We start from the raw sequence: 27,590 nt of genomic DNA, 5'->3' as shown, positions 1-27,590 counted from the left end.
TATAGTAGACAGAGTGCATAAGAGACACAGAGAGAGAAAGAGGGAGTGAGAGAGTGAGTGTAGTGTGCAGAGGAGGGCGGGCGGGTGGCGCTGAGTGACAGGAAGAGAAGATCCATCAAGCGTCTATAAATAGTTTTATTTTTTAGAGGCAACTGATGGAAGAAGTGCCAGCCGAGCCATCCATGGATCCCAATCGGGACTCTGGCTTCTGAACACCACCACCCTGCCAGCACTCGTCCAACAACATATGGAGATCACATGATCATCCACTTCCCATACACTCCCATCAATAATTCAAACAAATGAAATGTCGAGTGTCGAGTATTATCACACTATCAGATACTCCCCACCCATAATGTGGCAACTATATAAATATGTATGTATATGTACATACATATGTCGATTGCATATTTCAATGTACAGTAGCATACGAAATCTTTCTTAATCATGCCCTGCCAAACAAGAAATTTTCAATTTTAATTCATAGCAAGTCAGCGACCACACAAAAGTGCAGTCACAGTCGCAGTCGCAGCTAACGTTGACGTTGCTGCTGCCTTGTGCTTCTGCGTCTGCCGCGCTGCCACTGATTGCCGTTGATTAAGTATTAGTTCATACTTGTGGGGTGACCTTGAATAAGTTTACTAACATTTCGCATTTTCGGGGCGGTTTTCTTTCGCTGCTTTCTATATCTATGCCATGCACAGACCCTCCACACCACACCACCCCTCTACTACCTGTTTTGGCAGCTGACGCAAAAGGCTTTCAGAACGAGAAAGAGAGCGAACGAACGCTTAAGTGTATTTCTAGGTTATGGTCAAGGCAACAAATACGTAGATTTGAAGGCTAAACAGTCAGAGAGAGAGAGAGTGTGATAGATAGAGCGCGAGAGAGGGGGAACACTCACCCTGGCACACATACTAATTTGCAGAATTCTTTGAGTGATAACTGTTTCTGCTGCCCCTTTTGCTGTTTTCATTTGTTTACGCGCTATGCCACAGGTAAGCAAAACGAGCGAGAGTGAGCAGCAGGGGAGTGCAGCGGCAGAGGCAAATGTAAGGTATATTAAATGTAAGGTACGATTAGAAGCTCTGGCAGGGGCCAAGCTAATTGTGGTTTGCCAACCAACACACACACACTCCCTCTCTCTCTCTCGCTCATTGTGTGGTAATTGCAACTGAATCAGGTTTTCCTGCCGCTCTCCCAGACAGCCTCCCCGTCCATTGAATGTACCTTGGGAGAAGCAGCAGAAAATGTGGAATCAAAGGAAGAGGGAGAGGAGGAGAACTGCGCAACTGCTGATTAGAACATTAGCTTGTGGTAGATAAAAGTCTGTTGAACTTTTGGAAAAGTACATTCAATAAATTATTTTTTATTTTGATTTTGTTGTTTTGCAGTATTCTGCTTTTGAGCTGCTGCTGCTTCAAAACAAACAAACAAAAAAGTCTCTCTCCCACGTTCGCTCTCGCAAATTCTCTCTCGCTGTAGGCGCTAGTACAAGTTGTATGTTATCTATCAGGTGAGGTAATGACAGGAGTGCCATTTTATAAATATCATAAAATACATCCGGTTGCGTGAAAATATACGAGTGAAGAGGCCTTTCACTTTATGTAATTTGCATGGATAGCTTAGCTAAGCTTCTTAAACTGCGACTCCGGACTCTTGAAATCAAGAGTGCGCTCTTGAAACGCCCCACCTTATTGGAAAACACTTTGTCTGGTCTGGCTATGGGCGCTCTCTCCCAGCTTGCACGTGTATGCGATGCTGAGAGAGCGTTCACCACCACAGTTTACACGTAAGCTGAAGCGCTTAAGAATGGTCCGCAAGAAGCAGGCTGAGGGGCGGGAGAGAGAGGTGACATACAGACAGACAGACCGAGTAACATAAGAGAACGGGTGCGGTGGTGGGAGGGGTAGTAAATAAAGCGGCGTTTCTGCCGCCACTGACGTCAACGTATGGGGAGATGTGGCAAGCTTTTTGTTTTTTTTTTTTTTTTGAAAACACATAAATCCAAATTATCCACAATACAATACCTGTTTTTTGGGTGGCTTTCAATTGTATATTATATATGTACACACATATGCACCTCTGCATACACCAACACACACATATAAATAATATGAACGTTAGAGTGTTTTTTTTCTTTCAACGCACCGCGAAAATGAAAACATAGGCAGCAGTGTGTACACAGTAACAACAAAGTGATATTCAATCGTGCAACTATCCAGTTCCATCACAGTTCACACAAAGCTTCTTTTAATATTAGTATTTAAGTAAAAGTTTATCGAAATACTGCAACTGCGCATCACTAAGTGTCGTTATACCGGTATATGTTGTTTCTGCATCTCACTCTAACTGCATAATCTTTTTATTACTAGTCAAACACTATTTACTTGAAGTGTAGTGGAATATGACCAAAACGCGTGAATTTGCACGGCGTGTGGTCACACTCCGCAACGCCGAGCTGCTTTTTGGTATCTGTTTTGGTATCTTTTTTGGTATATTTTGATAATGACAAGGCATTTTGGGTATATTTCTGAGGGTCAAAACAAACGCATAGCCGTCAAAATTTTGCGTATATTTCATAAATTATTTCTGGAGTCTGCACTCAATTGCAGGGGCATTGCGGCGTTGACAGTGGGCATGGAGTTGGACATGGAGGAGGCGGCAGCTGTTGGCAGCCCCGGCGCGGAGACCAAGACCGGCATGGCAGCAGAAACAGCCGGCGATTCGCCGCCCACAGTGGAGAAAGCGAAGAAAGTGCACAAAGAGTGTGCAAATGGTGAGGCGCAAGCGAAACCCACACGAGTACAGACAGACAGACACATAACTAACAAATAAATCTGATTTGCAAAGGTACAGGCTCGGGCTCAGTGTCGGGTTCGGGTCCACCCTCGCCGGAGCGGACTTGGCGTGGCGTGCCCATCGAGGATATACACCGCGGCCTGCCACTGTTCCAGCTGGAGCATATGGGTGCCGTGTCGCCCAATAGCTTGAACCGCGTAATGCACAAGCATCCCATACGCGAGTCGATCGAGGTGCCGCCGCGTCCGTTCAAGGGCGCCGGCAAATGGGACTCGGACCATGTGCGTCTGCCCTGCGCACCGGAGAGCAAATATCCGCGCGACAATGGCGATGGCAGCACAACGATCGGTTCCCGCTGGGAGATGATCGAGCGGGCACTGCTGCAGCCGATTGCCAGCAGCGAGCAGCTGCAGGATGCGATACTCTCGTACAACACAACGTACAAGGGCAAGTGGAATTTTCGTGCGCTGCACCAGCTGCTCGAGGAGGAGCTGGACGAGAGCGAGACAAAGGTGTTCTTCGAGGATCTCCTGCCACGCATCATTCGTCTGGCCCTGCGTCTGCCCGATATCGTACAGGCCTCCCTGCCCCTGCTCAAACAGCATACGAACGGCATGATCACACTCACCCAGCAGCAGATCTCGTGCCTGCTGGCCAATGCCTTTCTATGTACCTATCCGCGCCGCAATACGCTCAAGCCCAAGTCGGAGTACAGCACCTTTCCGGACATCAATTTCAATAGGTAAGAGAGAGAGAGAGAGAGAGAGAACGAGTGGCTTTGCTTATGCCGGAGCTTAGGTTCAAGTGCTTATAATCCTCCCATCCCTCGCCCACACAGGCTCTACCAATCGTCGGGTGCTGCCGTGCTGGAGAAGCTCAAGTGCATTATGCACTATTTCCGTCGTGTCTGTCCCACGGAACGGGATGGCAGCAATGTGCCCACCGGCTGTGTGACATTTCTACGGCGCAGCATCGAGCCGGACCAAACGACGATTTGGAATCAAGTCACGCAGCCACTGGGTGACGTGCCATTGCATGTGAATTCGGCCGGAACGATTGAGGACCAGGGCGTCGGCCTGCTGCAGGTGGATTTCGCCAACAAGTATCTGGGCGGCGGCGTTCTCGGCCATGGCTGTGTGCAGGAGGAGATCCGCTTTGTCATTTGCCCGGAGCTGTTGGTGAGCAAACTCTTCACGGAATCCCTACGTCCCACAGAGGCGCTGATGGTGCTCGGTGCGGAGCGCTATAGCAATTACACGGGCTATGCCGGCACCTTCACCTGGTCCGGCAATCACGAGGATCTGACGCCGCGCGACAGTTCGCGACGCCGCCAGACGGCAATTGTGGCCATCGATGCGCTACAGTTTGCCAATGCCACACATCAGTATCGCGAGGATCTGGTGGAGCGTGAGCTGAATAAGGCACACTGCGGCTTCATGCATGCAATGGCCAGCGAGCCGCCGGGCGTGGCCACGGGCAATTGGGGCTGCGGTGCCTTTGGCGGCGATGCTCGTCTCAAGTCGCTGCTGCAGCTGATGGTCTGTGCCACACTGCGCCGCCCGCTGGCCTACTACACCTTCGGCAACATCCGGCTGCGCGACGAGCTGCACGAGATGTGGCAACTGTTCCGCAGCCAGGGCACCACCGTGCGTCAGCTCTGGACCGTGCTGCGTCGCTTCGACTACAGTCTGCGCACCAATCCATCGCCGTCGAGCCAGTCAGCAACCAAGCCCAATCTCTATGACTATATACGCGATGAGCTGAAGAAGAAAACGCCACCATCGTCGTCGGGTTCCACGCCGCAGCCGATCAAGAAGCTGAACACCGCCAGCAATGAACAAAGTCCAGAGCTGTTTGCCTCGCAGGACGACTCGACTTGCTCACCGGCCGCCCTACTGCTCTCCGACGATGAAGAGGCGAATGCCATGATGATGGCCGCCAGCCTGGAGGCCACGCCCAGCGAGATCAGCCAGCCAGCAGCAGCAGTAACAGCAGCAGCAGCAGCAACAGCAGCAGGTGGAGGCTCACCTCCAAAGGAAACTGCTCCTAAACTGCGACAACTAACGCTTCTGGATATGCTAGACAGCCACTACGATCAGGGCCAGGCCTCGAAGCGTCCGCGTCCACCACATAGCAGCTCCACAGGCCAAGGTCCGGCCAAGAGTCGCAAGGAAAATGAAGATGATGGGGAGGCAACACCATCTTAAATGGCGTGGGCGAGTGGGGAGGGATGGCAGGGAATTTTGACTAAGTGATATTATTCTAAAAGGTTTTTTTTAACACTTGAACACAGCGAGAGCGAGAGAGAGATAGAAAGTATATGATTATGTGAGTGCAGGACGAACGTAGAAAGAACTTGCTCAGCGACAGGTGCAGCTGCTCAGCATAAGTTTTAAGTTAAGAGTTAGTTAAGTTCATTTAGTTCTCAAATTAATCTGTTAGTTACACTTGAAAATGATTGTGTTGCATAAACCCTTCGGGGCAAACGTAAGCTAACGTGTGGCAGGCATTCGAACACGAACTCAAATTGTTTATGAAGCAAATGCGCATGGGAATGGGATTAGAGAATCAATGGCAGATTCGCCACCACACTACACCCCAAAACTATACACTACTCGCGCCCAAGAAACGCTTTCTTCTGCTGCAACGTGGACGGGTAATTATTTGTATAATGTTTCAAGGGTTTAGTTTAGATTGAATTTCGGTCAATTGACCTGAACTGGCTCTCGACTTCGTCCAAAGGCCTGAGCCGGTAGTCTGTTTAGATCAATTGCTCGATATCTAATCTAAAATAAAGCCTTGCAAAGTTATCAAAAATAATCTTAGCCAATATACACTGCCCTCCGGCTAGGCTTGTACGTTCCAAATAAGTTCCTATTCTCCTGGATGGTAGGTCGAGTGGTGCCACAGTGGCAGGTCGGGCATCAGGTAACTTTTTCGTCATCAACGTTTTAGTGCCCATCCCGTGCCGTCTCTTCCGCAAATATCAGCATGTGAATTTTATTTGTGCATTTTTGCTATTTATACATTTGAATCAATGAACAGAATGTGAGCATTATTAATTTCTGCATAGCCTGTTTGGCATTTATTTTTTATATTTTTGTAAGCATAATGTTTTTTATTTATAGTATTTGATTTAAATTTATGAAAGAAATCCACTGGAAAAAGATTTTCCCATCTACATATATTTTATTCGCTTACTCACACTCACTCCTCTCTCTCTCTCTCTCTCCATTGTCTGATGGGGTAACCAAAAAAATATTAATTAGAAGAAAAAAACATCACTCAAAGAGTTTTAGAACTTTTCAAATGTTTTGTTTATATAAAAATACAGATAAAATGTAGAAACCAAATTGTAAAACCAATAGCTATACGCAGATACATATATACCGTACATATATATATATATATATATATATATATATATATATACATATACATACATATATAATCGTAGAGTGTATAGAAATTTAGATAAACTTAGTAAAGTATTTTTTTTTTTTTTTGTGAACCGTGACGATTCATAAACTTTATTCATTTAGATACACACAGTTGTACACATACCCAACACCAACGCCACAACAAAAACCACAACAACGACAACATATAAAACAATAACAAAAAAGCAAACCTATATCAATATATTTATATGTATGTGTAGAACAACCAAAGGGAAATCAGTAATGATTGCGCCGCTTATTGGAGGGACAATATTCGGCATATTCCTCCCAGGTACAGCCGGCCTTGGTGCAGCATTCGTTGGTGATCGATGGAGCATTGGAGCGACGTGTCCTCAAGAACATATTGGCATAGTTGACATGCAGCCAAGTCGATGGGGGCGTACCAGCTGAAATCATTTTACAGATACATATGGTACACATATAACTGAAGCAGGTACCAGCTCAATGGGCCCCATCTTACGTTTTGTGGCGGAGCTCTGCTTGATCCAGGCCTCGTCATTGCCCGTTCGCTTGCGATTGCGTCGCGTTAAACGGTAAATGTCCTTCTCGCAGGCCCAATATAGCTGGCGAATAAGCTTGTCCCGGCAACGGGAATGCGTCTCCTCATGCCACACATTCTCCCAGTCCGACTGTGAGCTGAAAAGTAGTATATCGGTATATATATTTGCACTGTAAATGTATTTAACAGTTCTTGTTAAATTAGTCTTTTTTTTTCCATATAAATATAAAAAATACTTTAAATTAAAGTATGTAATTTTTCCTGTCGAAAATAATTGCATTCTATGCTAGAGAAGATCTTCAGTCCGCCATAGACCGCAGCTGCAATGCGTTTAGTACCCTTTGGGACACTCCGGACAAGAAAAGAGCCCACATAACTCTGGTAACGCTGCATCGATTCGAAACCAAAAGGTTTCAAATTAATTAAAAGTCTTAAGAGAACCACTTTGAGTTGATTTTAGTAAATTTCGCACACAATTTCTTCCCAGAAACTTGTCTCAGCCATAAAATATTAACTCACCGTTCACGAAAGAGCAGCTCGAGTCCCTCCTCGGTGTGATGCAGTGCATCGGAGGTTTGGAATAGCTGCAGAATGAACAGCAGTACGGCGCCGCATAGGATCCAGTTCCTGGGACCGATGCCAGTCGATGGTTGGCCCATGATGATGGCGAAAAATTCTTGTGCTGCTGCTGCGGCTGCTACAAGATTCTTGGATGTCTCTGCTGTATGGTGCGGCTCACACAATGGCCGCGTGGCAACTGAACAGTTTGGCCGGTGTGCGCTCCGGTTTTGAAATATAACCGGAGCTGGCCGCGGGCAGCGCGTACCCATGGTCAAGGCGGCGGCGGCGTCGGCGGCCAACTGTCGGGCGTCTGCATAATTAAATGGCCTGACACCGCGGATGCTATTCGAGCTTATTTGAAGTAATGAGCCCAGGCAGCATGGCCACGAAGAGAGGTTGCATCCACAGACACACACACCTCAGACTCACACACCTCAGACCCACACACCTCAGACCCACACACACCTCATACACCACAGGCAATGCCCGTGTATGTATAATGAAGAGCAACGGCAGCAATTGCGTGTGTCGTGTGCCGCTTATTGCCTTGTTTATTTGTGGTCCGTCCAATTGGGCCCCAAAGTCATCCCTATAGCTGACTCTGCTCTGCTCCTGTCACCTGTTACCTGTTGCTTCTACTGCTGTACTGCTGTCTGTTCCTGCACCGGACACTGATACTGATACTGCCGATGCTGTCAGGGCAGGGGGCGGCTTAACAAAACAACATAAAATCGAACAACTTACGCTTGTTGCTCTCTCTTTTTTTGTTTGCCCCCATAAAAATCGGTGTACTGTGTGCGCTCCAGTCTGCACTCGACTTGTGTTCTCATTTCGAAATTCGCATAAATTGTCCAATATTTGCACGAATTTCAATACAACCCACACAATCTTCAGGGACAATGGGTGTCGTATATGCTACAGAATTTAACCAATTTATTATTAATTTTGAATTGCAGCTGGGCACCAGACTGATCAATGTTTGATATCTAATAAATAACTTCAATGCGTGCTTATTTTTTAACCAAAAATTGCATTCATATTTGTTGCATAAATAGCATTTTTTACCGCTTACCTTTAGCATTTATTTATTGCAGTATTCGTTGCATATATTGTTTATATTTTGACCCACTGTTGTTAGGTCACTGTTCCGCCCACTCACTCCCAGAGCGAGAGAGAGAGATAGGAGAGAGAGGAGAGACAATTGCTTAGCTAAATAATGTCACTGTTTACACATGTTGCCCCAATTTATGCAGCACTATTGTAGACCTGGCAACTCCACCCACCGACACCCGTCCACCCATTTGTACCTTTCACGCATTCATTTTCTGGGCTCAGTTCTTAGTTGACTTTGCCAGTGGTTGGTTGCTGGTTACCAATTTAGAGGTGCCTCCTCATATGTTCTTTGTTCCTTTTTTTTTTGTGCTCAGTGGTCAGTGTAAGAACACACTTGTGTGTGTGTCCTGCTGGTGTGTTAAACAAAGCTGCAAAAATCTAGAAGTTTTAGCCACTAAAATCTAGAAGTCTTTGCTACAAATTCTAGAAGTTTTAGCTTTGCCTGAAACGATAAATACGAGTACGTTCCCATTTTGTTAGATAATTCATTTGTAGAATTCGAGGATTAAATTTGGTTTAATTTCTGACGCTCCTTCGAACGGTGATCGTGTTATGGTCCTGTTACTACTGCGCCTGCGATGACTGCTTGGGTTGGCCTTCGCTTCCCGCCTGCCTAGAAAAATTATTTTAATTATTGTTTAATGACTAATGAAATTTGTAGGGTTATTATGAAATTCAAGCCAAAACGAAGTTGAACATTTCTAGGATATAGGAGCCGTTGCTTACGAGTTTTTTTAAATCATATCTGAATAGGATGAGTATTTCCGAGTAATGCAGAACTATTATAATTACACACACTAGATACAATATAAATTTGAGTTACTTATTATTATTTTTGAGTATATTGTTTGAGTTTATTCTTTGTCCATAAACTGCTTTTGAAAATAATTATTTTTGTAGTTTTAAGTTTTAAAATATAACTTACAATATCGGGTAGGGTCTATAAACCTAACCCATAAACCTAATCCAATCTATTAGTAGTGTGTATCGGACATAATAAGTGACACACTTCTCGACCCTTCCTAGAATGACGCCACTGCGAGATACTCGACAGAAACGTCAAGAAAAAACGACTTGGGAATTATAAGGGCGAACGAAACAGGCAAGTCATGAGAGAAAGGGAGAGAGAGAGCACTGCAGTTTGTCTTAGCCTAGAAAAAAGATTTGGGAATTATTAATAAGATAAAAACACGATCCAATATGCAGATGCTGCAACCCGCATGTAAAACGCATCTACAAATTCTATCTGCAGTTTGTTATTTACATCAAAAATGTTAAGAAAAGGTACAGAAAATGAAAAAAAAAAAAAAAAGTTTAATGTGTATAATATTTGCGCAAAAAGTTTGGAACTTCTTGTCCGAAACCTTCTTTTCTTCTATGTATATCTTCTGTTCTTTGTCAGAAGAAAGTAGCCGTATCAGCCGTGCAGTCGGAGGCATTTTGAACACCAACGTCCGTCCTCTCGGCAGTTGGAATTTCTGAATATCTTATAAAATCTACAACTAAAACTACGCATTGCTCTACACCGGGAATCGAACCCAGGAACGGACTGTCAACATCAACGGGCTGTCAACCCGTTGTGCCACAGCCGCCGGCAAAATGGCGGCGGCAAAAGTTGCTTTTATTACGATTATGCAGTGTTGTACAATTCCAAATTAAATATAATCGAAGGCCAAAGTTTCCGCTTCCCTTCCAAAAATATTTGGAATATGAGGACAACAGAAGCGTTCCACTCATGGGCTAGAGACAGAGCTCGAGCTCGCTTTTCAGGTGGGTCTGTTTACCGTCCATCCCATGTTGCTCTGCAAATTTTCCAATTAACTGCTGCGCGTGCTTTCATAGAAGAAACGAAGATATTTAAATGAAAGCACTGAGCAGTCAGAGGGTGCAAGCCGATAAGGAGGAAGACAGTAGCAGTTGCAGTTGCAGTGACGTAGATGGCCATCGTTGAAACTGTCAAGGGACAAAGTGACTGAACAATTGACACACTCTCGTCTCGTGTCTCGCTCTGCATTGTCCCCAGTCCACAGTTCCTAGTTCCTTGGTCTTGCAGTCTCGATTCATTCAATAAAATGTACGACTTGATGAGACACACAAGCACACAGACCCACAGACACAGAAAGGGGGGAAGAGATATGGTGAGAACGAGAGCTATGGCTGGGGTAAGAAAAAGAGTAAAGGAGATGGAGAGAGGCATTAAATATTTTGCAACTTTGCCCTTCCTTGATGATGGCCACACAAAACTTCAATGCACAAAAGCTATGAAAAAAATATGTGACCAGAGAACATTAAATTTATATGCATTTGCATTTGCATCGCTACTCGGTACTCGGTACTTTTATTTGCATGCCACCTCCGCCCACTCAGCCCATGGGGCATGTCGCTGACGTGACACTGCATTAAGGATAATGTTGATCATCAATTTTTTCGGGCACCTGAATAATGAGCCACTGAGTCGAGCGACTGATGGCATTGTTGCATGCCTGCCGTTGGCTGCAAAAACTGGAAATTTGTGTACGAAATAATATAATGGAACGAATTTCGAATGGGTGGCACGGTAGTCTCAAGATAACACGATTTTGTACATGCCACAAATGGGCATATTGCATATTTTTAGAGTATTCTTCTGGTGAACCTTGTCCATAGACGCGGGGGGACCCGGGACATTTACGATAATAAGTTTATCTCTGGATACACCTCCCTCACACGTTCAACAATAAGAAAGTATGCCCTTTCTATTCGAGTCGTTGTGTCACTACCTGTTCACTTATTCACTTATTCAGTTTCAAATACGTAGTAGGTACCTAAAGTATTAGAATCAACATCCAAATTTATGGAAAAAGTTTTGATTTAATTCCGATATTATTTTGTGAGGATGTCCGTCGCCGGTAATTATGATTCAGTCCACTACAGCGCCCACTTCAACTTCATACAGGACTTTCGGGAAACCTTCGCCAATGATGGCCTGTGTGCAATGGAGTTGATTAATAATGCCGCCGATGCCTGGCAGGGGTTAACACGCATAGAAAAGAACAAGTTCAAGAGGGTAAGACGCATCAAGCAGTACATTTTGTTGGGTCCTAAATGGGCTTATCCCGTGTCTTCCTTCCCATAGAAACAATACCTGGCGGCTCGCAAAGATGAATTGAATCGTGTGAAGAACGGAGAGTCCATGTCTGTGCTGTGGGAGCAGCAGAAGAAGGAAATCCGCGAGTTGGCACTACGCGGACAGTCCAATTACAGTACGGGGAGGTCAAGTTTCGATGGGGAAATAACAATTTTGAGGGAGACGGGGACCAGTTCAATGGTGACGGGGACCAGTTCAAGGGGGACGATTCCTCGTTGTTCAAAAATAAATCCTGTCTATGCAGCATCTTGGGCATGTTCCTGGGCAAGTGTCGTTCAAAGCAGCATGCCCCGAAATAATTATTTTAAATAAAATAATTTGTTTTCAATGAAATTTCATGTTTATTAATGGGTGTTCTGTATTTGATCCTAACCATAGCAGAGCCACCGCCTACCAGCCGATGCATCGCGATGGCTTGTCGCTGGACATTGGACAGCCGCCTTTCTAGAAATGAATTCCTTTGTAACATTGCCGGGAGAGGGAGTCCAGAATCAGAATGAGTTACCTCCCAAGCGGCGTAAGTATATACCATAAATTCCCTAAAAGACTGATTGTTTGCTTCCTCGAATCTCTCCACAGCTGCGTCCCGAACCAGAGTTCGCAGATTAAATCAAATGATGAGACGCCGCCGAGTACACAGATTCATCAATTTTATTTAACACAATGAACAAATTTTATTGTACATATACATTCATATACGAATACAATATATTTTGCTGATCTTATTTTTTTTTTTTTTTTTTTTTTATCATCTTACATTAGCTAATTTTTATTTGGTTTTGCAGAACGTAAGTAAATAATAAAAATATTATACATACAGGATCTGAATTTTTTTTCAGTTGGCTCTAGTTTGTGTGGCTAGGCGGCTAGTGAATACCCTACAGTCAAGCGGGCACACATACATACATATGTATATATATATAAATATTTATGATAAAAAAAACAAAAAAAAAAACGCTCCTGTGAATCATTTGCTTAAGATCTACAATATTTTAATATTTTTTTGTCATTTAGTTAATTTTGTTTTGGTTTTAAATTTGTTTGTCAAAAGTTTGGTTTTGTCCCCTTTTTTTGTTTTAAATTCAAATATTTTTCAATTCCACAACTGTGCTAGGAATGCAGTAGGACATATACAAATAGTACATATGTATGTACGTATATATAGTATATGCATTTAACAGACACACACACATATGTATGTATGTACAATGTACATATATATTGTAGATATCTCTATGAATAAATACACGAGACGAGCTGCTCTCCAGTTTCGACACCAAGTGCTCGTACATACATAAATTATTCCCCATAAATTAGTGTTGCTATTTGTATGTTTAATAACATTTATCAATTCATCTTATGTTACATTTTTAATTCGGCAAGGCCGAAGCAACGCAAAATAAATCAAAGAATTTAACAAAAATAATATTTAAAATACTTTGCTTAGTCAAATACATAAATATGCACGTACGTACATATAAATATGGTTGTATAGTATTCATAATCTATAATTTACATGATTAACTAGTGGCGTAACAAAAAAACATGGTGAAACATGTCATGGGTCAACAATAACCTAATTTATGAGATATTTTTTTTTGTAGGGTACAAGCAGGAATGGATAGGATACTCTTTGGTACTCAAAAGTATCGGTAAAAGGTTGCTTAATGATTTTTTAATTAATGCAAATCAAAACCAAATTGGTTTCCTTTTAGGTCTGGAAACACACATTTGGGCCTTAATTATGGCAATACCATCCAGCATAAGATAGCTGTGCCCTTGAGCCTCATATGCCCTGCTCTACGCTCAATGGGTGGCTGAAATTAGCATTAAACTTTTTATTGTGATATTCAATGGTAATTCCCTGTGGGGAATGCCACGGTTGAACGATTTAATTAGCATAAAGAGTTGATGAAAGGATTATACGCATATTTATTTATGCGCTTCATATGCAATTGAGCTTTGAGAGTATTAGAAAATTTCAATTAGGACTTGTTTTGCTCAAACATTTATCGAGTACGCCTGCATATACACATAAATACATACATATGTATGTATATCTACAAAATATTATCTAAGTATTCATATAGGTTTCATCTTAATTACGAGTAATTTCATTAATTTTGTGTGCTACTTTATCAATATATGTATTGTTGTAATTGCATACCGAACATAAAAAACAATTAGGTTTCAAAAAGTGTTTAATATATAAATTGCCACTGCCACTCGATAAATCTGCTGTCCATTCTCTGGTCTCTTCTGGTCATGCAATTCCATTATTACTTTTTCTGTGTGTGTGTGGAATTTTTGTTAATTATAAATTTCTGCTATTCAACGCTTAATGGCTAAATGACACTCATACACAGAGAAAAAAAACAGGAAACGCACAGAAACCAAACGATTGGCAAACTCTGTTTCTACATCTAGCTACAGGAATTTTCCATTAACATGGCCCTGCACTTAAACGCTACTTTCATTCATTTTATTTGTTTTGTCATCTCTCCTTTTTGCCTTGCCCTTTTCCTGCAAATTGGAGTTTTCTTCATTCCCTGTTTATCAGTACTATATTTTTGTTTTCTTTTCTTTTTTTTGTTTTGTTTTTTTCTTTCTTTCTTTTTTTTTAATGTTGTGTAAATTTCATTTCAAACAATTGAATTGTAAGTTTCTTTTTATCAAATTGTTGCATTTTGCTTAATATTCTACCATTTTGTTATTCTTATGAGCTTATTTCTCTAAAATTTCAAAAAATTGTACACAGCGTCTTAATAACCGATTACATAATGATTATGGCAACAAATTAAAAATGAACAAATTTCAAGAACAATATTCACAGAATTCATACATACATAAATCTTCTTTAATAAACTACAAAAATATGTATATATTTTATAATAAAGAAAATCTTGAAAATTTAACTATAGAACCCACAAACTAATCATATATTATGTATGTACGAACTAAACTAATTTTTAGAAAACACATTAAGTAAATAACAAGGACAATTATATTCTCCTCTTGGACATAAATCGTTTAATATATATGTATATGCATATATGAAGTTTATTTGGGTGCGCCGTGTTTGCAGAATAATTTTTATATTTATTCTTTTTCTTTATTTGTTTTTTTTTTTATTTTAAATTCAAATTTCCATTTCTTTGGTGGACCAATCATCATCAAAAAAGGTGGCCGACCATTAATTTTTATTCTTCAGAGCTGCAAAGTGGAATAGAAAAACGTTGCGTAAGTCAAAAGTCATAAGTTAGCTAATTAAAAATGTGTTCAAATGCTCTGCACCTACTGCAGTAACTGGGCTAAAAAAACTATGCAACTAAAATACAACAGCTTAAAGTATTTACACAAAAGTATATGAAACAACTTTTATGGAAATGCTGTGAAGTTTTTCTAGTAATTAAAATCAACTCTTGTAGAAATTTCTCTCCAACTTTTATTTCAAATAAAACGGAAATGAATTTTCTTACATTTGGTGGAAATCGGTCAACCGATTAGCTATGCTCGTAGTTGTGGAACAACTTTTAAGCGTAAGTATATTTTTTGGTAAACTTACCCGCTTAGAGCATTTCAATATTGGACGTTCCGTTGCCGGTTGCAGTACGCGTGGTCTTGGTCACCTGTTGATTGGTCAAAAGCGGCGGTGGGCTGCCACACCAGACCACCTTGAAGTGAAGAAAACAAAAAAAAAAAATAAAATAGCTCGAAAAAAAGAGTGCAGCGTGTAAAGTTGTCTCACCTTGCGGAATGCCTTGCGGAAATTGTCGGAGAGAAAGGCATAGAGTATCGGATTGATGCAGGAATTGGTATAGGCCACCACATGTGATATGATCTGGATGATGACCGACAAGTGACTGCCGCCGTACAGATTGAGCGCCTTTAGAACCAGTATGACCTTTGTATGTTTTTTAATTTTTTTTTTGAAAAAGAGATGCACAAAGTATGTTATCAGTGGGATATACATAGTCATAGTCATAGTCGTAGCCATATGTTGGCATTGATAAATGCAATTTGCACATCTTGCCTCGAGTGTGTTCTGTGTCGGATTGTGTGTGTGTAATTGTAATTTCATTTGTAATTTGTAAGCACATTGATTTTGTGCAAACACTTTGAATGCTGTCTGTCTGCCTTTCTGTCGTAGGTTAAGGGAGAGTGTGCCAGCAGCAGCAGCAGCAGCTGCCGCCAGCTTTGGCCCTGGCTTATTAAACATTTCAGCAAATAAATTGTTCTCGAGGATGTTGGAATGGTGTTTGGCATGGGGTGTAAGTATCTGAATCACAAATGTCAATTTATCGCAACTATCCGAGCAGCTTGCTTACTGTTTGCCAGCACATTTGAGCAGCAGCTGTTGCTCTGCTCAAAATTAAAGCACTTTGAATATCTTTACAATATTCAAAGTAAAGTAAAGGAATTCTATAAAGTTCTATAAATTCTATAAGTGATAGTGTGTGTCCCAGTGCACGCCAGAAACGCCTCTTGAACTGTGTACAACAAAACTGCCCACGCTTAATATACATACACAAAAATATATATGTATGTATACTAGTACTATTTCCTCAAATTATCTTTTCAAGTCTAATGTAAATCTAATTTAAACAGAGTCCCCACCCACAATGAAATTGACATTAATCAGTTTTGTGCACCTATTGGCAAATTGCGATGGTTTTGCGTGGGTTTTATTTACATCTATGTATAACTCTGACATGACAGTATTATATATCTGTAGACATGGTCTACTCATCTATCAAAAATCGCTGGAATTGGCCAATTAATCCAATGAATTAATTTATAAATGGAAGTATTCATGCTTTAGTTTTTCTGTTGCAAAATGGCTGAACCGATTTAACCGATTAGATCTACTAAGTGTATAGTGTATATCAGCTATTAAGCTATATGGCATGTGTGTAGGTATAATGTATGAATCTGTATTGATATTTGAGTACTTACATGTATGGGCAGCCAGCATATGGCGAATGCCAATACGACAACAACTACCATTCGTGTGACGCGTCGCTTGCCCTTGCTGCAAGTGGAAAAGAGAAATATATACATATATATATATATATATATATATATTTCTGGTAGAGTTAGTCCAGAGGAAAGGGTGGAGAGATAGTACATAGATACTGTGGCATAAATTATGACACAGTTTTGTTTTTGTGAATTTCGCATTGCATACGCTGCCCTTTGATTTATGAACTTTTCGTGCGAATTGCGAGTTCTATGGGAGTTTAATTTAGTTGCTGCTGGTTTTAGGTAAAATTTAACATTATTTTTAGGCAACTAAATCTCTATTAAATCTATTAGGATATTTTAGATGCCAGCAACCACTTTCTCTTTAATTTTGAAAGCCTTTTCTTTCTGGAATTTTCATTTAATAATTAAGTCATTGTTTTATGTTGCAACTTTTTCATTTGGCCGTCATTTAATATTATTTCATTTATGATAAAAACAAACTTTTTCAAAAGTTGTGGTCATGGTCTTGTCGAGAAACTCCAACAAGTTCGTGTCGAACTGAAGTTTTCTAGCTTTAACTGCTAGTTGGGGGAATTGTAGAAAGTTTCGCTTGAAATTGATGGCTGGTGACCCCGATCACGTTGTATGCATCTGTGGCCATGTTTTCCTGTTCAATTCCAGTTTAATTTCCCAGCCAAGTTTGCATTAGTATTTAAGCATTAAATATTAAAGTTATAATTAGTTGGCAACTAAAAACAGCGAAGCTTTAACGTAATAATTGGGTGACCTCGATAAGCTGCGCTTTTTTATCCGGCTGGAATATTTTTTCTAACTATAATTATGTGAATAAATTTTCTTTTTTATTAACTCGGTTTTTATTTCATATTCATGAAAATTATTTGGTGATTATTTTTTTTGGTGACCCCGTTGGCGTCGTTTTCATGTCTATGATCACTGAGTAAGCAACTTGAATACTCAGAACTAATTTGACAAAAATTTTCCCAAAATAAGGAGCAAAATTTGTTCACATTAAAAAGCCTCCTCCTCAATGCTTTATCTTTTCCTTTTTCTATTACGAGTATTACATAGAGTTTGGTCTCTCATTCCTCTTTTTTTGTCGCGCTCTTCTCTGGGGAAGTATCGCTCATGCGGAGCCGGCTTATGTTCCGTTGACCCTACGGTGCAGGGCACTTAAAAATGTATGAGGTAAAAGCTCACGAGAACCTGGCCTCATAAAAAGGCATTCATCATGGTCCGCAGCCTTGGTCGCAGGTGCGTATACAAAAACAAAAAAAAAAACAAACAAAAACGGGCAGAAAATTCTCCATCCTGTCTGAGGCAGCCGGCACACGGCGCGTATACTTGATGTGCGTTTGTCTGTGCGTGGTTTTTCTCTGGGTCTGGGGGCGTGAGTAGAGAGTGTGTACTCACCGTGACTCGGCGGATGGCTTGCAGCCTGGAGCACTTTTCCACAGACGCGCCAACATTCCCATATAGAGGAAGCAAATCAGCGTCAAGGGTGCCACATACGATGATAAGAAGAAGGAAACCTGCAACAAGAAGTAGAAGAAATGAATATATGTAGTTGGGCCATAAGCAAAAAAGGCAAGTCATACGGGTTCCTAGAATTATCCCAGAACTCGGCACAGATTTGGCATTAGTTTTAATTGCATTTTGCCACACAACCGAAATGCGGTCAACAATGGTCAAAGTTTTCTGGCGTGGCCACTCAATGAACACAATTAGGGCTGCTCCTGGGCATAAATGTTGGCCACATTTTCTTGGTTAACAGATAGAATAAGCGATGATGGTACGGCCTGGTATGGCATGGCGCAAAGTTTAGTGGTCAAGCATGTTCGAGCAGATTTGAGGTAGGAGTCGAGTTAAGTTGAGTTTGGCAATTGTTTGAGGGTTGGTGCTTAGAGATGTTAATTTGCTGATTTGTTGATTTTCATTTAAATGTTCTAATTAATTCAATAAACGCTGTATAGCCGTTTAATAGTAAATGTAGTATTATTCAGCAGGAATTATGTGCCACATTTAATTGGCTAAAATGTTTAAACTTCAAGCGGTTCATAGTGATCATAGTTGACGGGTAAAAGTTTCTTATCTGTTGCAAAATTGGTTCGTATAGTGCGTAGGGTCTCTTGCAGCTGTTCTTGATATTGGATCTGTTTTTGCCTTCTTGATCTAGTGACTCACTGACCCATATTTAAAGTAGTCTTGACTGAATACAAAAATATTGAAGTAAAAAATACTTTGCAAAAGATTCATCAACCTCTCGTACTTATCATTTTTTGCTTTGTTTGGTTTGTTCCTTGAGAACATACCGGTTTTGTGTGTTTTTGTTCGGCTGTTCATATTATTATTATTATTATCGTTTGTTTTGTTTTTTTTTTTCTTGTGGCTGTTGCTGGTCGAAGGTTCTTGCCTTTACCATCTGCCGCCCTGTCAGCGGCTTTTGTTTTTTTGTTTGTTTTGTTTTTTGCATTCGAATTGTCAAAAGCGCTGACCCGTAATGCTGGCCAGATACCAGAAATGAGTACCAGACACATTTCCAACCGCCTGTCTGCCACTGCTACTGCCTGCCACCAGCTGCCATCGCTTAGCCGTAGTTGCAACAGACAACAAAAAATAAAAGAAGATACATGTCTGTGTATTTATATATGCAGATGGCATTGTACATATCTCGGATAAATTTTCATATTGTGTGCAATAGTGGGGCATGAAAAACTGGGGGGACAAAAAAGAGAAGAAAAACTATGCTGAATGGATTTGTTGAATGGACGAAATCGCTTGAATATACACATAATGTTGAAGGGCATTTCCACGGATATCCATGCAGACAATAAACGGGGCACACGAGTGGTACGAGTAGTCTGTGAATCAATAAATCAAGCAATGAATCCTCAATACCTCATAAAGGAATAATAACTCTGTTACGATCGGTAGTGAATTCTTAATGGATCTTTTACGATACGATGAGCAAAGAATTGACTATGAGTCAGCATTCGAACTGGCAATAAATCAATGAATACGCAATGAAACCGATAAGTATGTGGTATGAATCATAGCTAAAGAAACTTTGTAGCACAAAATAAAAACTATAAGAATTGTAATTTATTTTATTTAGTTATTTAAAGTTTTTGTTTTTTTTCAGAATATTTCTAATTTTGTTTTGCACATTTTGCATGCCCAACTTGATCGATTTTCAAGCCTTACTTAACTTATTCATGCCCCAAATGGTCGCCCAGAGCATTGGCATTTAAAAGTGGCTTTGGGTTTCGTTTCGGTTTGGTTCTGTGCATCCGTAAACGATATCCAATCAGCAGCTGCAGGCATCGCGGCTTCTTTCGGATGAGCTACGCTGATCCGTGGGGGGTGGGGTGGGCTTAACTGGAGCCTTCAACTGCGCGGCATTAAATTCATTTGGAGGTGCCTCAAGTTTTCAAGTGGTTTGCTGGTGCGGGTTCGACTGCTTTCAGCCAAGTGTAAATGATTTAAGGGGCCCGACGCCAGCCAATGACTACAATAAAAAACAATATGCACAAAGGTGCAAGTCGAAAATAAAATACGTATATATCCGTATAAATTGCGAAAAACCACGAAATGAAAGCAAATTCGAAACAGGAGCAGCAGCAGCAGCAGGAGCGGGAGCGGGAGCTGGAAGGTAATGAAACGGAAAACGAACAGCAGAAAAAAGCAGAATGGGAGTCCAGAGTCAAAGTCTGAGTTGGCATCAGCGTTGGGGACGGGACGAAAGGGACAAATGAAATCGCGCATGCCGCAATTGTTAATAATCGTTGCCACGCTGCCACGCTGCCACGCCATCACCTTCACTGGGCACCGACTCCTTCTCTGCGCTGCGAGACGCATTCATTCATATTCAGAGAGTGAGAGAGGACGGGTGGGTAATGCCTGACAGCTATGGAATCGAAATCACTTTGTTGGAATTACGATTACCTACCCGTGGCCCATGGCCAATGAACATGTCGTTTGTTATCGACAACGACAACAAGGCCATGCCGAGAAGGACTGACATAATCCCCACTGACAGACACATCTGGGCTTGTAGCCCGGATCTGGGCTTAATGATGCCCTCCGCTCCGATTCTTAATGCTTCCCTCAGTTCAGTCAGTCAGTCAGTCAGTCAGTCAGTCAGTGACACACTCTGTCTGTTTTTGTTTTTGTTATTGTTTCTTATTTTTTTTGGCACGGCTGCTACTGATGCATTAATTAAAGTGTAAATTGCAAAGGAAATTGTTTGTAATGCCAGTCAGGTCGGTACAATAATGTTAATGATATCTCGCCGGGGGGTGAGGGGCGGCGCTGCTGCTTCTGTCGCTGATGCGCAGCTCCGCAAATGCTGCAATTTATGGACACATTCATCCAAGACAATGGGATTTATGCGCCCCTCACCGCCGCGTGATTAAACATTGTATGTGCGCCTGCTGGGCGCTTTCCTCTGCTATCCTGCGGCTTCTTATTGTTCGCACAGCGGGCGGGGCGACCGGGGCTGGTCGAGCGGCGGCAATAAGTGTGGAAAGCTGATTGCTGTGAGAGCTAATGCGGTGGCGCTGATTGACTCTCAGCTGAAAGTTATGACACTTTTGTTGGGCATTGTTGGGGATTTGTTAGAGGATCTGATCATGAGCTGGCATCTCGCTGAATCATTCCAGAGTACCCTTTAGGGGGGTGGTACATGATTTTCTCCACCAAAGGAGTGAACTTCCTCTCCCCATCGTAGAATCAGCAATGCAGCAGAAATTTATTGAGTATCCTGGCTTCTAGTTGCCCATCCTACGGGCACCGAAAATGACTCCCTGGAGATATCGTAGTCCGACTTTCCACTACTTTTGTCCCTAACATTTTTATCCTTTCCTCTAAAATATTCATCTATGCATTTTGTTTGCTCTTTAAACGTTTAAAGTGGAAAATTTTGCACCCAAAAACGATCCCAGGTTGCGCTTAACAAAATCGTCATTTGAAAACGAAACAAAAGAGAAAGTCATTGCCAGAGCAAATCATTAGCGAACATTTCCAAAATGGTTTTTCTTTTACTATCTACATATGTATGTATGTATGTAGCGCTTGTTTTCCCCTATACCCAACGCTTGCCAATGAACCGAGACAAGTAGATGAATATATCTAAATATCTGCACAGGCTGTGGAGTTGAGGAGCCTATAAACTTTGACAAGCGGCGCATAAAACTTCATTTCATGGCCGGCCACTTAGGCAATAGACAGAGATGCAAAGATACAAAAGATGAGCCTACTTAAAGCCATAGATACACACACACACACACACACACACCAATGGATATCTTGCTATGAAATTTTACAACACAATCGCAAAATGGTGTGGGGGAAGGGCAATAAATAAAAGTTACTAAAACTTTGAAAGGAAACTTTTTTTCCGCCTTTAAACTTTATGCGAATCCCAATAAAAAGCCATAAACTAAAGTGTGTGCCATATAATAAATGGTTTTTTTTTTTTTGGCAGGGGGCAGCCGCCTGCCTCCTGCCTACTTAATACTCATACTCATAGATGGCTCATATTTTGGCATAGCGCCTGGGATTTTTACCATAAACGCTACTGCTGCGCCCTCGCAGGCACTCTGCGAAATTAATCAACATGCCCACGATACACAAATCAAAAGCGCAGCACCGTTATGTTAGAAGAGCACAGCTATAGTGACGCGTCATGTACGGACGAAAACCTGGTTTGATGTCAGAGAACATTTCAGCGTAGCAACTGCAAAATAATTTCTTCATTCTGGCTATAATAATAATCCAATCTGATCCAGATCCAGAACAAAAAGGAACTTGTAATCTTCCATTAATCGCTGCCCCAAAAACCTGTAAGTGTGAGCGAGATGCATATATGCGCTCTGTTGAAAATCGAAATTTGTGACGTAGCTGAGCAAAATGCGTACAAAATGGCGGAATTCTTTGCGCCATCTTGCATCTCTTTATCGTGCAACTTGCCAAGACTTGTCTCCCCTTCATGTGCGTGTGAAATGAAACATTCAAATAAATAGAAAAACTGACGAAGGGATAAGCAGATGGAGACAGATCAAGCAGGCCCAGATGCAGCCCTCCTGCCTTAGCCCATAATAATTAAAGACGCGAATCTTCAAGCCAATGGAGCGTAGTACGAATCCTTTGAGGGTCAGAGTTGTGCACTCCGTTTGCGGTTGCATGGAGCCATGGGGCATTGACTGTCGGGCATGCAACTGAACTGTTCGTTCATTCCGTCTACAAAAATGACCCGACCGAAATCGAGGAGATGCTCTACAATATTGCGCTTTCGGTTTTCTTGCCGCGCTTGCCACGGATTTCGACCTTTGTGGGTGCAGGGTGTAGTATCACAGCAGTCGGATACAAAATTTGGTTGTTCTAGCGTTCGGCGTTTTATGGCTATATCCACTCGGCTATTGATGCTGATCAAGAATATTATATACTTTATGAGGTCAGAAACGTTTCCTCATGTGCGTTACCATAAATCCAATATACCCCTTTATATTTCGAGTACGGGGTAGCAAAAAATGGCGGCAGTGTGAATGGTAAATGGTCTGGTCCGAAATTCTGGCGCTGCACGCGCGAGCGAGAGAGAATGCTGATGTGCTCTGCTGGCAGCAATATATCGCTCTCATTCTAACATATACAAACGAATGCTGATCAAGAATATTATGCATACACACACATACATCTACATATATGCATGTATACTACATATGTGTCCTCGGCTTATTTATTTCGTGTTGCTATGCACATATGAACGGAGCGACGTCAGTGCTGTCAAAATTTCAGAGACAATATATAATGAAAAAAAATAAAAAAAGCTAAAACTTATTTTCGGCATTTTTTACACAACACATTTTACACATTAAGGCGGCAAAACCATCGATGGCACTCACGACTATATGGACGGTTTGGCAACAAACAGCGGCAGAAAAGTAACCTTTGCCACCCTTTTAGAGCTGTTTCAACACCATCCAACGTTCGGTGTAGTTCAAGAAAAGTAACTCTAGTTCTACGAGTATGCCACCCGAACGTCCCCGCTAGAAGATTGGTAAGGAGCAGAACCAGGCGAAGGTTAAACCGCATCCATCCGTATGACTTGGCCACCAGGAACATATAAATTCCTGTTGCACAATCTCCGTTTTCGTACGTTGGTCGCGCATTTAACTTAAAATAGTAAATAACAATCGTCCCTGACCCTTAACAAAAGTTACTAATCAACAGTAACAGTACCTTAAGTAATTGTTCTTTATTGTCTGTGATAATTGTTAACAATAAAGCTACATAATCAACCTAAAAAAAAACTTTAAAAAAATAGTTCTCCTATAGGTATATGATGATGATTTGTGCTCGTATCTGAAGTTAATCTTAAACTCTACGACAGAGCCACTCGCAAAATTTCGTCGTCGTCTGTCCACTCTCATATATATTCATGTGTATATTTAACATCTTACTTGTCCCAGAAAGAGACGCCCCCGACGCATTAACTTCCATTTATTTAATGTCTAAATGTTATCTTGACAGCTCTTCAAAATGTGTGTAAATTATATGAACAAAGCTTCCTTTAGAAATTGCAACAAAGTAGACGCTAGACTTTTTACGCAACGATAAACTCCAGAAGTGGTGCAATGTACATTTAAAGCTAAAACAAGCTGAATTTATTTTAAAAAATGCTAAATACCTCAAATAAGCTAAAATGGCAGCACTGATGTATATTTAAGGGGAAGTAAGGGGTGGGTTTTCTCTATACGAGTGAGAGAGAAGCATACATCGGCTGTCTCTGTGTGTGGTTCTTTATGTTTGTTTGCTTCTGCTTAGAATGCTATATGCAAATATACTTTAATTATTTTTGCATGATCATTTTATATTATTTATTAAAAATTGATATTACACCAATGAGAGAGAGAACGAGAGCGTATATATACTATATACATACATAGAACAAATAATCCCGTCACGTGAGAAATGTAGTGAATACAAAAACAGAATCGATATGTATCTAATATATATCTTTAACATATTTACATATATTTATAACAAATAAATCATCGTGACACACAGCGTGTTCGTTTAGCGAAAAATCGGCACGAAAAACAGTTTATTAGCGCAAGAAACTGAATCAGATTCCGTCCTAAGTAACCAAAATACAATCCAAAATCTGATGCATGAATTACGCATCAAAATCACTAGCCATGTGCGTTCACCAGAACTATCGTAGGAAATCCATCGATGTGCGCCGATCGAGTTGTCCTGTTGAATGCGCCAAACATGTGATTATGGCTCTAAAACACAAACACATCCATAGCTGTAAAATTAACTTAAAAATCATATAAAGTCCACATTCGATGAATCGGTTATAAATAACCCATAGATAAAATATAATAAAAGCCTTAAGGGAAAGAAACAATAATATTTTGTATTGGAAATATTCATTTTCGTGCCGGGTTGGGTCGTGCCGAAAAATATCGGCAAGTGTCATCTCTAGTATACCTGCCATCCCTAGAAGACATGCCCATCCCTAGTACATATGCACATGGGCGTTGCTTCCCATACCATCACATTCACATACATGTTATGTGTTGTCTGGCGGCGCAGCTGCGAGCTGCTGTTCGTATAAAAGGGCCGACGCAAGCGGGCCTGGGCGTCATTATTTTAAGTTGCTCACCCAGGTCGGACCATTTTCTCCACCTCATACTCATTAATATTTTTCTTAAACTAACTTGAATATGTTTGGTATTCTACCAAGTAACTTTATATTTGATAAATCAAAGTCGCCCAGAGCAATTAAGATATTCGGGTTTGGTGAAGTTCTCCCAATCTCCCAAGTTTTTCCACCAATACCAATTCCTATTTTTACACCCGAACAGGGGCCGTTTCAGCCGTGCAGTCGGCTGATTTGCTTTCGGGATGTCAGTTATCCGACACATGACAGAATTCTCGATTTTCCTTTGGCTATCTTTGCCTGGGGTATTTCTTTGTTTTCCTCTCCATCTCTATGGTGACTGGCGAAGACCGATCGTCGCCTGGTCCACACGAACCATGCGGTAGTTGGATGACTCATTTTGCGATATACGACCAGCTGGTAGAGAGAGCAGTTCCCAAAAAAAATTAAATAACCATTTCTGGTCAAACGGGAATTCTGTGCAGTTCCGTTTCTGACGTATTAATGGCTTTGGGAACTCTCCATCGTTTGTTAGTTCGTTATCATAGATGGTGTGGTCTCTGGGAACAAAGCTGAAACTGCAGCTGATTTTTTGTTGTGTTTGTGGAAGGAGAATTTAGAATGAAAATTTAGAATAGTTTTTCTAATAAAACAAAACCGAAATACTTGGGTGGCGTAAAGATTTATTAAAAGCGGGGACGAAATAATTTAGGTGCGCTCGATCGAATTCAATTTCAACGATTATCATCAGCATTATCCCTAATTGCATAATTTATAGCAAATATTTTTATAAGGAAAGTTCAATACCGGATTTCCTTTTTTATATTCGATATTGGATCTTCTTAGCCTCCTTGCATCGTGAAAATATCTCAAGTATCTCCCTCTTCCATCTCGAGGGATGTGGGGGTATCCGTAGGTCTGATGCGTGTTCCTTCGAATTGGCCGTTTCAGCCGTGCAGTCCGTTTCTGATCACAGCCTTTCTAAACTAAATAAAGTACATCGGGTTTTTTGAACACCGGATTTTCTTTCTTTTATATTCGATAATGGATAGCCTCTTCATCGCCTCTCTGTATCGTGAATATATCATATCCACCATCCATATCTCCCTCCTCCATCTCGAGGGATGTTGGGGCATCCGTAGGTCTGATGCGTGTTCCTTCGAATTGGCCGTTTCAACCGTGCAGTCCGTTTCTGATCACAGCCTTTCTAAACTAAATAAAGTACATCGGGTTTTTTGAACACCGGATTTTCTTTCTTTTATATTCGATAATGGATAGCCTCTTCATCGCCTCTCTGTATCGTGAATATATCATATCCACCATCCATATCTCCCTCCTCCATCTCGAGGGATGTTGGGGCATCCGTAGGTCTGATGCGTGTTCCTTCGAATTGGCCGTTTCAACCGTGCAGTCCGTTTCTGATCCCAGAATTTCTAAACTAAATAAAGTACATCGGGTTTTTTGAACACCGGATTTTCTTTCTTTTATATTCGATAATGGATAGCCTCTTCATCGCCTCTCTGTATCGTGAATATATCATATCCACCATCCATATCTCCCTCCTCCATCTCGAGGGATGTTGGGGGTATCCGTAGGTCTGATGCGTGTTCCTTCGAATTGGCCGTTTCAACCGTGCAGTCCGTTTCTGATCCCAGAATTTCTAAACTAAATAAAGTACATCGGGTTTTTTGAACACCGGATTTTCTTTCTTTTATATTCGATAATGGATAGCCTCTTCATCGCCTCTCTGTATCGTGAATATATCATATCCACCATCCATATCTCCCTCCTCCATCTCGAGGGATGTTGGGGCATCCGTAGGTCTGATGCGTGTTCCTTCGAATTGGCCGTTTCAACCGTACAGTCCGTTTCTGATCCCAGAATTTCTAAACTAAACAAAGTACATCGGGTTTTTTGAACACCGGATTTTCTTTCTTTTATATTCGATATTGGATAGCCTCTTCATAGCCTCCGTCGTACCCCCCATTCGGGGAGGGGGGAGGCTGAGGGCCGCCGTTCAACCGAGTCCGTTTCTGATCCCAGATTTCTAAACTAAATAAGTACACGGGTTTTTTGACACCGGATTTTCTTTCTTTTATATTCGATAATGGATAGCCTCTTCATCGCCTCTCTGTATCGTGAATATATCATATCCACCATCCATATCTCCCTCCTCCACTCGAGGGATGTGGGGTATCCGTAGGTTTGATGCGTGTTCCTTCGAATTGGCCGTTTCAACCGTGCAGTCCGTTTCTGATCCCAGAATTTCTAAACTAAATAAAGTACATCGGGTTTTTTGAACACCGGATTTTCTTTCTTTTATATTCGATAATGGATAGCCTCTTCATCGCCTCTCTGTATCGTGAATATATCATC

The 27,590-nt window shown here is 41.4% G+C and overlaps 4 protein-coding genes across 6 annotated transcripts in view; 2 read left to right on the top strand and 2 right to left on the bottom strand.

Annotated features, from left to right (window-relative positions):
• The first annotated feature begins 2,224 nt into the window (after positions 1-2,224).
• LOC111065423 (poly(ADP-ribose) glycohydrolase) lies at positions 2,225-6,218 on the top strand. Of its 3 annotated transcripts, XM_022353604.2 has the most exons (4): positions 2,225-2,323; positions 2,616-2,779; positions 2,854-3,544; positions 3,641-6,218. In XM_022353604.2, the coding sequence occupies exons 2-4, from the start codon at positions 2,641-2,643 to the stop codon at positions 5,007-5,009; spliced, it is 2,199 nt and encodes a 732-aa protein (XP_022209296.2). In that variant the 5' UTR covers positions 2,225-2,323; positions 2,616-2,640; the 3' UTR covers positions 5,010-6,218. The 3 variants fall into 3 exon arrangements, with proteins under 3 accessions (XP_022209296.2, XP_022209297.2, XP_022209295.2); XM_022353605.2 differs by lacking the exon at positions 2,225-2,323 and having other exon boundaries at positions 2,539-2,779; positions 2,860-3,544; XM_022353603.2 differs by lacking the exon at positions 2,225-2,323 and having other exon boundaries at positions 2,539-2,779; positions 3,641-6,217.
• A 185-nt stretch (positions 6,219-6,403) lies between these two features.
• LOC111065425 (probable insulin-like peptide 7) lies at positions 6,404-7,511 on the bottom strand. Its single transcript, XM_022353607.2, has 3 exons — positions 7,282-7,511; positions 6,724-6,899; positions 6,404-6,649 (listed from the first exon to the last, which is right to left on the bottom strand). The coding sequence occupies exons 1-3, from the start codon at positions 7,419-7,421 to the stop codon at positions 6,480-6,482; spliced, it is 486 nt and encodes a 161-aa protein (XP_022209299.1). The 5' UTR covers positions 7,422-7,511; the 3' UTR covers positions 6,404-6,479.
• A 3,701-nt stretch (positions 7,512-11,212) lies between these two features.
• Positions 11,213-11,890, top strand: LOC111065367. The gene is made up of 2 exons (XM_022353496.2): positions 11,213-11,482; positions 11,552-11,890. Exons 1-2 carry the CDS (start codon positions 11,312-11,314, stop codon positions 11,873-11,875), a joined length of 495 nt encoding a protein of 164 aa, XP_022209188.2. The 5' UTR covers positions 11,213-11,311; the 3' UTR covers positions 11,876-11,890.
• A 2,587-nt stretch (positions 11,891-14,477) lies between these two features.
• LOC111065297 (allatostatin-A receptor) overlaps positions 14,478-27,590 on the bottom strand; it is a 114,440-nt gene continuing 101,327 nt past the window's right edge. The window contains exons 8-12 of the mRNA XM_022353404.2: positions 17,960-18,078; positions 16,520-16,595; positions 15,312-15,467; positions 15,129-15,237; positions 14,478-14,776 (exon numbers count right to left, since the gene is read on the bottom strand). Of these exons, the coding sequence (XP_022209096.2) occupies positions 15,133-15,237; positions 15,312-15,467; positions 16,520-16,595; positions 17,960-18,078 (456 nt within the window). The 3' untranslated portion in view covers positions 14,478-14,776; positions 15,129-15,132. The remainder of the gene's footprint in view (positions 14,777-15,128; positions 15,238-15,311; positions 15,468-16,519; positions 16,596-17,959; positions 18,079-27,590) is intronic.

This window comes from Drosophila obscura, unplaced genomic scaffold, assembly GCF_018151105.1.
Source record: "Drosophila obscura isolate BZ-5 IFL unplaced genomic scaffold, ASM1815110v1 contig_73, whole genome shotgun sequence".
In the NCBI taxonomy this organism is placed as follows: domain Eukaryota; kingdom Metazoa; phylum Arthropoda; class Insecta; order Diptera; family Drosophilidae; genus Drosophila; species Drosophila obscura.
Note: the sequence above shows the minus strand (reverse complement) of the source record. Positions and strands in the feature narration are given on the sequence as shown.